The sequence below is a fragment of the Marmota monax genome, unplaced genomic scaffold (genome assembly GCF_021218885.2).
Source record: "Marmota monax isolate L192 unplaced genomic scaffold, Marmota_monax_Labrador192_F-V1.1 WCK01_AAM20220418_F8-fsc00108, whole genome shotgun sequence".
Lineage (NCBI taxonomy): Eukaryota > Metazoa > Chordata > Mammalia > Rodentia > Sciuridae > Marmota > Marmota monax.
The window spans coordinates 695,274-705,998 of record NW_026694593.1 but is presented as its reverse complement, the minus strand read 5'-3'; the positions used below and the strand labels follow the sequence as shown (position 1 = coordinate 705,998).

Below are 10,725 nucleotides of genomic sequence, written 5' to 3'. Positions count from 1 at the left end.
AGAAAGCCAGCTGCAGAGAGAAACCCAACAGGTAAGGTGTTCTGCAGCAGGGCACCCAAACTGGATGGGGATGGCCAGGAACACCCCAGGGTCGAGGGTCTTGGAAAGTCAGCAGGTCTGGATCTGTTTTTGTTTGTTTTTGATATTGGAGATTGAACTCTTTGGTACTGGAAATTGATGCTTTACCCCCAAGCTATTTCCCCAGTCCTGTTTATTTTGAGACAGGGTCTTACTAAGTTTCTGGGTCTGGCCTCGAACTTCCAATATTCCTGCCTCAGCCTCCTGAGGTCCTGGAATTACAGGCTGTGCCACTGCGCCCGGCCAAAGAGACTGTTTTTAAAAAGAGAACGCCTCATTTCTGCCAGCCCTTCCTAAAAAAAGATGGAGACAGGGGAGAAAATAGGAGGGGCCAAGAGCCCAACACCTGGGGCTTTTCCACTCCTTTTCCTGTGTCCTAGGAAAGAGTTCAGGAATGGGCTTTGCATTTGTTTCAACAGGAAAAATACTAATAGGATACACATGCGGATGAGATGAATGTATTGGGGTTTAAGAGAACTCTGGGGACTAGAGCAGGATGTTGGGGGACAGAAACCGACAAGCAGGTAGAAGGCAGAGACGGGGAGAGAGAACCCCCCCCTGAGGAAGGGAGGATGTAGTAGATCTGGAGACAGAATTGCTCTTCTGGAGGTTGGCTCCTTGCCCATTCAGTAGCCTGTTCAGCTTTGGGCCCCGGATGCCTCATATGGCTCCTGACCACAACAGGAGCTCACTGACCTCAACTACATCTTGGATTTGCAGCAGGGAGCCTAGATTATGACTGGACAAGTGTATGTGCAGGCAGAGTATAGACGAGGTGTTAGAGGAGGGGCTCTGTGTTTCTTGTTCTTTCTTTGTTCATTCCATAAACTTAAAAAATTTTTTTTTGCATAAACTGGTTTTTTTTTTTTTTTTGGTGGTGGGGAGTACCAGGGATTGAACTCAGGGGCACCTGACCACTGAGCCACATCCCAAGCCCTATTTTGTATTTTATTTAGAGACAGGGTCTCCCTGAATTGCTTAGGGCCTGACCTTTGCTGAGGCTGGCTTTGAACTCTCGATCCTCCTGTCTCAGCCTCCTGAGCCGTTGGGATTACAGGCGGGCATCACTGTGCCTGGCTTGCATAAACTTTTTTATTGTGGTAAAGTAGATATAATATAAAATTTGTTTTAACCTTTAAAAAATTTTGTGTGTGTGTGTTGGGGATTGAACCCAGGGCCTTATGCATGCTAGGCAAGTACCCTGCCACTAGCTACACCCCCATTTTCTTTTTTTTTTTTTTAAGATTTTTTTTTTAGAGAGAGAGAGAGAGAGAGAGAGAATTTTTTAATATTTATTTTTTAGTTCTCAGCGGACATAACATCTTTGTTTGTATGTGGTGCTGAGGATCGAACCCGGGCCGCACGCACGCCAGGCGAGCACGATACCGCTTGAGCCACATCCCCAGCCCAAAAAATAATAAACCTATTTTCATTAAAAGAAAATTTTGAGGGGCTGGGGATGTGGCTCAAGCGGTAGCGCGCTCGCCTGGCATGCGTGCGGCCCGGGTTCGATCCTCAGCACCACATACAAACAAAGATGTTATGTCCGCCGAAAACTAAAAAATAAATATTAAAATTCTCTCTCCCTCTCACTCTCTTTAAAAAAAAAAAAAGAAAATTTTGAGGCCAGAAGTGGTGGCAGTACTAGGTATTGAACCCAATGGTGTTCTATCACTGAGCTATGACCCTAACCCCTTTTTATTATTATTTTGAGACAGGATCTCACTAAATTGCCCAGGCTGGCCTCCAATTTGTAATCCTCTTGCCTCAGCCTCCCAAGTAGCTGGGATTACCGACTTGCACCGCTATGCCCAGTTATTCTCACCATTTTTTTTTCCTTATCTTTTTTTTTTCTTCCTAGCTAAATTGCTAAGTCTGGCCTTGAACTTGCCATCCTCCTGCTTCAGCCTCCTGAGCTACTGGGATTACAGGTGTGAGCCCTGTGCCCGGAATTCTCACCATTTTTATGTGTCCACTTTGGTGGCACTGAGTACACTCACACTATATACCCATCAGCAGCAGCTGTCCCTAGAACTCATTCATTAAGTTTATTAAGAATCTATTATGTGCCTTCAAGTTGCTCCAAATCTAATGGGAGAGACAGACAAGAAAGTTAGCGTCTCCAAACCAGCGTAATAAATACCGTAAAAGACACAGGCATAAGGGGCTGTAGGACCACAGAAGTCCCCAGTCGGTGGCAGGGAAGGGGACTTTCTGAAAGAAAAAATAAGAAACCTGAGAGCTGAAGGAAAGCTAAGAACAAGTTCCTCAGAATCAGTGTCAATCTGCGGCACACTGGGACAGATGACATGAGGTGAGATGTCAGAGGGAGACCCCGGAACCTGTGGGTTGCGCCTGGACAGGGGCAGACTTGGATTGCCCTTTAGGGATCCTTCTGTTGGGGAAGCCAGGGTGGAGGTACTGACCCTCTGTTCCCCACTGTCAGCCCAATGTCTCCCCCCAGTCCTGAGGATATCCCCCAGGAATCAGAGCCCTTGAGTGACAAGAAGAAAAGAAAGTGGCTACAGCAAGAGGCCATTATCCAGGCCCTCACCAGGGCTGGCCACCGGGCTCTGCAAGCCGGTCAGAACCACGAGGCCTTGACCAACTTCCAGAAGGCTTTCCTCCTGGCCTGTGAGGCCCCACGAACCAGAAATACCCCTGTGCTTCGGGCCTGCGCCTTCAACCTGGGGGCTGCCTATGTGGAGACTGGGGACCCGGCCAGAGGCCTTGAGCTGCTCCTTGGAGCCCAACCTGAAGAGAAGGCACAGGGCACGTGTCATGGTGACCAGTGTTTCAACGTGGCTTTGGCTTACCATGCCCTGGGTGACCTGCCCCAAGCCTTGAACTGGTACCACAAGGCCCTGAGTCATTACCAGCCACAGGGTGACCAGGGGGAAGCCCAAGCGAAGATGGGAGCCTGCTACCAAGCCCTGGGACAGCCCGAGAGAGCAGCCCAGTGCCTGAAGGAAGCAAGCCAAGCCTACGCCGAAGCAGGCCGGCCTCGGGCTGCAGCCCGGGCACTGGGGGCTGCAGCGGAGTGTATGCTCAAGAGTGGGCGGCACGGGGTGGGCGAGGTGGCGCAGGTGCTGGAGGGGAGCCGGAGGCTGGCCAAGAGGAGCACCAAGCAGGGGCTGCTGGGTGAGGCCTTGGGCAGGGAAGATGTGGGGTCTGGGGAGACACCGAGCTGATGCTACTGTGAGGTCGGGGAAGGGGCGAGTGGACGGCCCCAGACGTGACTGCTCTGTCTGTGTCCTCCAGGACAGCTCTATAACGATCTAGGCCTGGGCTACTCCCAGCTCCAGCTGTTCCCTCTGGCCGTGGAGACCTTCCTACAGGCCCTGTCCCTGTGCCAGAGGCCAGGAGAGCAGGCCACTGTGCTAAGAAACCTGGGGATGGCCCACAATGCCCTTGGCAACTATCAGGAAGCCCGGCAGTTTCACCAGAAGGCTGCTGACCTCCATGGTGAGTGCAGGGGCTGGGGAATGAGACTGGGGCTCAAGGAGTAAGGGGGGGCTTCAGTGGGGCCCAGGACTCAAGGTAGATGACCTTTGCAAGGTCTTTGGGCCTGGAAGCCGAGAGTGAGGAGGTGAGGGCTGAGAGTACAGGAAATGGGATAGCCAGATGGGACAGAGGGTTGCGGCCCCAGGAGCTGGCACCCCCATGTTGCAAAGGCAGCGATGGACACAGGGAAGGGCACTGGTTGGGATAAGAGGCCTGGGGCGGAGCCCAGCCCTTCCTCTGACTGAGTGTGTCCTTCTGAGCTTCCGTTTCCCCCCATATCAAATGGAGCTATTAAGGTCTGCCTTGCCAGGCACTGAGGTTCATGCCTGTAATCCCAGCTAGTCAGAGGCTGAGACAGGAGGACTGCAAGTTCAAGGCCAGCCTGGGCCACTTAGTGTGACCCTGTCTTAAAATAAAAAATAAAAAGGACTGGGGAATGCAGCTCGGTGACAAAGTACTTCTGGGTTCCCTCCTCAATACCTAAAAATAAAAAATTTAAATTAATTTTAAAGGGCTGGGGATGTGACTCAGTGGTAAAGAGCCCCTGGGTTCAATCCCCAGGACTACAAAACAAACCAAACCAAACCAAAATATGTGCCTTGCCTATCTCACGAGGTTGGTGCATGGTAAAACCAGCCAGGGTGGGCAACGGGGTCAGAGCTCAGGACCCGAAAAGCCGGCACAGAGAGTTCAGGCCTCTGTGGTGCACCTGGAGCTGGGCCGGGGCTGGGCGCAGGATCCCTGGGCACCCTTCCTAACTTGATGGGAGGAAGGGTCCTGATGCTCCGCAACCAAAGTCCCCTCTTAGGACGGGCTGCGATCTATCATCAGGCTCTTTGGGGCAGCGATGGGAGCAGGGGCGAAGCCTTGGCAGCCTGGCATTCGCGCTGAGCCAGCTGGGGGACCACAGGGCTGCCAGAGACAACTATCTGCATGCCCTGCTGGCTGCCCAGGATGCTGGTAAGAGTTGAGGGGGAGCCCATGACTTGGGTGGGGTACCCCCAAACTGAGGATCCTTGGGGCTATGGGGAGGCAGATGGGGGATCTAGGGGTGGGGAGTACCTCTGGAGTGGACGGTCCACGGGATGGGACAGGATGAGGAACGTTTCAGACTCTCTTTCCCAGGGGACACGAAGGGGCAGTGGCAGGCCTACGAGGGTCTTGGGGCTGCTGCAGCCAGACTGGGACAATATGACCAGGCTTTGAAGTACTATAAGGAAGCGCTGATACAGTGTCAGGTGAGGTCCTCTTCCCCACTGTCCCTCCAAGAAGCCTTCCCAGGTGATATTCCGGTCTTTACTCCTTCTCCTGTTACTCACTCACTCTCATACACTGGAGCTGAGTGTGGTGGCGCATACCTGTGATCCCAGCGGCTCTGGAGGCTGAGGCAGGAGGATCCCGAGTTCAGAGCCAGCCTCAGCAACTTGGTGAGGCCCTAAGCAACTTTGCGAGACTCTGTCTCTAATAAAATATAAAAAGGGATGGGGATGTGGCTTTGTTCAATCCCCAGTACCAAACAATCAAAAAAAAAAAAAAAAAAAAAAAAGAAGAAAAGAAAAGAAAAAGAAGAAGAAGAAAGAAAGAAAAGAAAACATACACTGGAGGCTGGGATTGTAGCTCAGGAGTAGGGTGCTTGCCTAGTGCATCTGAGGCCCTGGGTTCCATCCTCAGCACCACATAAAAATAAATAAAATAAAGGTATTCTGTCTATCTACAACTAAAAAAAAATTTAAAAAAGAAAACCATACACTGGACACATTGAGTGCTGGGTCCCGTATACTACTGGGAGGAAGAGGCATTCTCTGTCCACAGGACACTGGGAAAGGCACAGGGCTGGGGTAGAGGAGGGGAGATAAAGCCCCTTTCCCTCCCCTCTTTCCTATTTCTTTCTCACCCAGTTCCCTGAGAACTACAAAGTCCAGGCCTTTCCTTCCCCCCATTATCTCTCTCTTTCCAGAAGGAGCCAGATTCTGTGCGGGAACGGCTGGTGGCCAAGCTGGCAGATGCCATGAAGACCCACTTGGCCCAGGTGGGGCTGGTCCAGGTTCACCCATCGGTGAGATGACACCTGAAACAAGAAGCAGGGGAGGAGGGAGAGGTTGCCTGGAGAAGGGGCAGTGACAGGGCTGATGTTCTCAGGGATGCTGAGCTTGACTGCTCATCTGTGTCATCTGGGTTGGCGTGTGGGATGTGTATCACTTTCTCAGTGGCTGGGAGGTGGGCAGGGATTGTGGCACACATCCAGCACAAGAGCTGCTCCAGGAGCCGGGAGCTGTAGTGCACTCTGTAATCCCAGTGATTTGGGAGACCTGAGGCAGGAGGATTGCAAGTTGGAGGCCAGCCTCCGCAATTTAGCAAGGCCCTAAGTCACTTAGTGACACACTGTCTCAAAAATAAAAAGGGCAGTGGGTGTAGCCCAGTGGTAAAGTGCCCCTGGGGTCAATCCCCAGTACCAAAAAGAAAGCAAACAAGGGCTGCTCCAGGGCTTTGGTTGGTTGGTAGCAGCAAGCTCACTGGGTGCAAGTAAATGAGTTCAAACAAGGATACTAAGCCTTTTGTGAAGGGTTGAAAGGTGTAAATCTTTAGCTGCAGTTCCCTAAATGGCCACAGGATGGGGATGTTGCTTTGAGGAAATCTTACTGGCGAGTCTCCAGATTTTTTTTGGGGGGGGGGAGGGATATGCAAAAATAAGAGGATGTGGGGAGAAAAGGAACACTTTTATACTGTTAGTGGGATTGTAAATCAGTTCAACCATGTGGGAATCAGTATGGGATTTCCTCAAATAACTAGGAATGGAACCACCAAATGACCCAGCTATACCATTGCTTGGTATTTATCCTAAAGAATTAAAGTCAGCATGCCCTGGTGATCCATGCATACCCACGTTTATAGCAGCACAATTCACAATAGCCAAATTATGGAACCAGCCTAGGTGTCTTGTCAATGGATGACTGGATAAAGAAAATGGGGGATATAGACACAGTAGAGTTTTATTCAGCCATAAAGAAGAAGGGAATTATATCATTTGCAGGAAAATAGAGGAACTTGAGAGCATTGTGTTAAGTGAAATAAGCCAAACTCAGAAGGTCAAGGGTCATATGTGTTCTCTCATATGTAGAAGTTATGGGGAAAAAAGGGAGGAAAAGTGTTTTGTGTTGGGGGGGGGAATCTCCTGGAAATAGAAGGGGGACCAGTAGACTGGAGGAAAGGGACTAGAATGGGGGTGGGGAGATACTAGGGAACCCTGGGACAAATTGAATTGTTATATTTTGTGTGTAAATATGTAACAATGAATCCCACTATTTTGTATAATTATAGTGCACCAGTAAGAAAATATGGGAAAAATGAAAATAGTTCTGAAAAAAATATTAGCCTGGCGCAGTCAGGAGATTGGATTTGTGGCCAGAAGACCTGGGCCCTACCTGAAATCTGCCACTAACTCTGTGGTTATACTAGGTGAGGCCCTAGGCAGGATGGGGCGGTAGCCAGGCTCTGGCCAGGTCCGTGAGCCTGAGTTCTAACTTGAAAGTTGTTACTGGGGACCTTAATGGAATAAAGAACTTTATCCTGGAATTTTATTCCCAGTAATGTGGGCACACCTGGGGTGTCTCTATTAGGTGAGACCGTCTCTCTGGGGCCATGATGTCTCCCTGCAGGCAGGTGAAGGGAACACACACTCACATATGCATATGCAGTAGGGAGGGGTTTTTCTTCAATCAATTATTTGGACTCCTCTTTCTTCCCAGACCCCAGCACCAGGAAGACCCCAGGCTCCAGGCAGGATCAGCCAAGTGGCAGGGACCTCAACCAGGGTACAAAGCAGTACAGCAGATGCCCAGCACAGGTGAGGCAGCTTGGGTCAGAGACTGGGGTGTTGAGAGGTGTGGCAGGGGTGGGACCTCCTCTGCCCCTGCACACCTCATTCACCTGCCCCTGCAGACCGTCTGGTAGAAGGGAAGATAAAGAATTTGAGGAGGGCCAGGAGGAGAAAGGAGAGGAGGGATTGGTGAATGTTCCCACGTCTGTGCCTCAGAAACTAGAGGGTGAGTCAAGTAGGTGGTCCCCCGTCTCACCTCAGCTGGTGCTCTCCTTACTTTCCTGGTCCTCCCGCCTTCCATCTGTCCTTGAGTCACCCAGATCCAGCTCTCCAGATTGCCAACCCCTGGAAGAGTCCTCCCCACACGTCTGCCTCCCTCTCAAGGCCCTGGCCTGTTCCTCCACACCCCAACTCCACCCCAACCCTAGCCCTTTCCAGATTGGCCTCTCCCTCCATGCTTGGGGCTTTCCTAACCTCTAGAAGTTTACATCTCAGAGCACCAAGGTTTGTTGAGAGCCTGCTACCTGCCAGGTACTAGGCTGGGTGTTTTTCTGACCCTAGCTTAATCTTCACTAGAATGTTCCTCAAAGGCTCCCAACTCTGGGATCCAAGTTCCTTGTTACTTGCTGAGCTCCCCCAAGCACAGCAAATTGTACTGACTACCAGCTTTAAGTTAGCCCATGTGCCCCTGTAGACAGAGGGCGTAGTCTTTTTTTTTTTTTAAATCTGGGATTGAACCCAGGGGTGCTTTACTACTAAGCAATATCCCCAGCCCTTTTTATTTTATTTATTTTAATATTTTTTTTTAGTTGTAGTTGGACACAATACCTTTATTTTATTTATTTATTTTTATGTAGTGCTGAGGATCGAACCCAGTGCCTTGCATGTGCTAGGCGAGTGCTCTACCGCTGAGCCACAACCCCAGCCCCGCTTTTTATTTTTTGAGACAGGGTCCTGCTAAGTTGCTGAGGCTGGCTTTGAACTTGCCATCTTCCTGTCTTGGCCTCCCAAACTGCTGGGATTATAGGCATTTTCCATCACACTGGCTGCTTCTTTTTTTTTTTTTGTACTGAGGATTACCCAAGCGTATTCTGCCACTGAGCTACATCCCCCCTCCCCAGCACCCCCCCTTTTAAAATTTATTTTTATTTTTGAGACAGGGTTTCACTAAGTTGCTCAATCTGGCCTCAAATTTGGAAACTTCTTGCCTCAACCTCCCAAGTCACTAGGATTACAGACATGCCCAGCTGAGGGCACAGTCTTTGGTACACCCTCCCTGTACCAGGACCAATGCATTTTCTGATATCCAGCCTCCTTGTTCCTCCCCCAGAGCTTTCTCTTTCCCACCATGATGTTCCTTGATGTGAAGAGGCTTGTGGTGAATGTCTGACCCTCTCCATTCTAGGTCCAGGACCCAGGACCCATCTTCCATTCGGAGGTTTGGGTGCCCCTAGAGAGTACTCTGGTATCCTGATACCCAATGGCTCCCAAGCCAATAGGTGAGTCCTGGAGGAGGGGAGAAGAATGGATGAAGGAAGCAGAAGATGTGTGTGGCTTGGGATGATATTTGATGGAACATGACCACTGTCATAGCTGGGAAAAGAAATGATCTGGTGCCTGGGATAGGGGGCCCTGAATGTTTGTCTTACTTCAGCAATCTAACAACCCTCACCCAGCTCTGGAGCCCAGGGTCTCCCTGCCTCCTGCATGGCCTGACTATGGGAATCAGAGAGAGAGAGAGAGAGAGAGAGAGATCTCTACAGAAGTGGGGAACATGAAGTTTAAGTCTCCTGCTTCCTCCACTGGAGCCCACCAGTGGAGGCCAGCGAGGGCCTAGGGAGCTGGAGCCAGGGCAGGCCCCCTGCTCTTCTCCCTCGCTGATCCCACTGGCCAACCCCTCCTTCCCTCCTTTAGGTCAGCCAGGCGGCCCAGGGAAGCCCTCCCCAAGAACCCTCAGAGGAGAGTCACCCCGTCTGGCTTCTGCATAATCATGTGACCTGCACCCTGCTCGCTGTAGCCCTCACCTCTGCAGGACTCCCCAACACACACACTTCATAGACTTCTGGGGACTGAGCCTCTTCCCAAATCATTCAACCCTGTACGGAAATAGAACAACACAGTCACTGAGTGGACTCCTGAGCAGGTGGGCTAAGGGCTCTGCAGTCCCAGCTCCAAGAGATTCTCTTTGCTCCTAATTGGAATTTTTGGACTCAAAAGGCAAAAGAAAAAAGAAAATGGATAGTGAACTCCTACCCTGCTTTTTTTTTTTTTTTTCCTTCTGAGTCCAGACCTCATGATTGCTAAAGCCCTTGCCAGTTCTAAAAACTATTGACTTCTTGCTAGGTACAGCAGCATACGCCTGTAATCCCAGAGACTTGGGAGGTTGAGACAAGAAGATAACAAGTTCAAGGCCAGCCTGGGTAACATGGTGAAACTGTCTCAAAATAGAAACTAAAAAGGGCTGTGGATATAGCTCAGTAGTAAAGCACCCGTGGGCTCAACACAGGAACAATCAACCAATAAAACTCTGACTTCTTGGTCAGGTGGTTTTGAAGTCACTGACTTTCTGCAGACCTTCTTTTCTCAGATGGGAAATGGAGATGTAATGCTACAGAAGACCTTACACTAACCGACCCAGACCTCTGTTCACTGCTTTCTCAGGCCCACAGCCTGTAGGACAAGGCCAGCTGCCAGCCAGGGCAATAGCAATGACACTATTTATTTGGGGTCATTGGGGATTGAACTCGGGGACATTTGACCACTGAGACACATCCTCAGCCCTATTTTGTATTTTATTTAGAGACAGGGTTTCACTGAGTTGCTTAGTGCCTCCTGGTTGCTGAGGCTGGCTCTGAACTTGTGACCCTCCTGCCTCAGCCTCCCGAGCCACTAGGGTTGCAGGTGTGTGCCACTGTGCCCGGCTAGCAATGACATTATTAACATTTATTGAGTACTTAGCACATGTCCCATATACTAAGTGCTTTACTAGTGTTTTCTCCTTACAACAAAATTTATGAGGTGCTATTATTATCCCCTTTCACCGATAGGAAAAAGAAATCTCAAAGGGGAATTTCCAGGTCACACAAGCCGTATGTGGAGAAGGCAGGATTCAAACTTAGGTGCTTGCTGTCTGGTGTGATTTATTTTATTTGTTTATTTATGCATGCAGTACTAGGGATTGGGACTGTACATCCTAAGTAAGCGCTCTACCACTGAGCCACATCACCAGCCAGTGATTTATTCCAATGTGCTCATGATGGTTGTTTTATTATAATATATAACTTAGTTCATCAATTTATACAATATTTAACTAAGTGTGAAAACAA

At 50.0% G+C, this 10,725-nt stretch overlaps 1 protein-coding gene across 1 annotated transcript; it reads left to right on the top strand.

Moving 5' to 3' along the window:
• Positions 1–2,528: 2,528 nt before the first annotated feature.
• Ttc24 (tetratricopeptide repeat domain 24) lies at positions 2,529–9,624 on the top strand. Its single transcript, XM_058571860.1, has 9 exons — positions 2,529–3,219; positions 3,340–3,543; positions 4,414–4,542; positions 4,708–4,820; positions 5,540–5,638; positions 7,329–7,426; positions 7,522–7,765; positions 8,771–8,898; positions 9,314–9,624. Exons 1-9 carry the CDS (start codon positions 2,529–2,531, stop codon positions 9,393–9,395), a joined length of 1,788 nt encoding a protein of 595 aa, XP_058427843.1. The 3' UTR covers positions 9,396–9,624.
• Positions 9,625–10,725: the final 1,101 nt, after the last annotated feature.

Coding starts and splice junctions, on each gene's coding strand:
- Ttc24 (XM_058571860.1), top strand. CDS start 2,529: ATGTCTCCCCCCAGTCCTGAGGATATCCCCCAGGAATCAGAGCCCTTG. Junction 4,543..4,707: donor GCTGGCTGCCCAGGATGCTG/GTAAGAGTTGAG, acceptor TCTCTTTCCCAG/GGGACACGAAGGGGCAGTGG. Junction 8,899..9,313: donor AATGGCTCCCAAGCCAATAG/GTGAGTCCTGGA, acceptor TCCCTCCTTTAG/GTCAGCCAGGCGGCCCAGGG.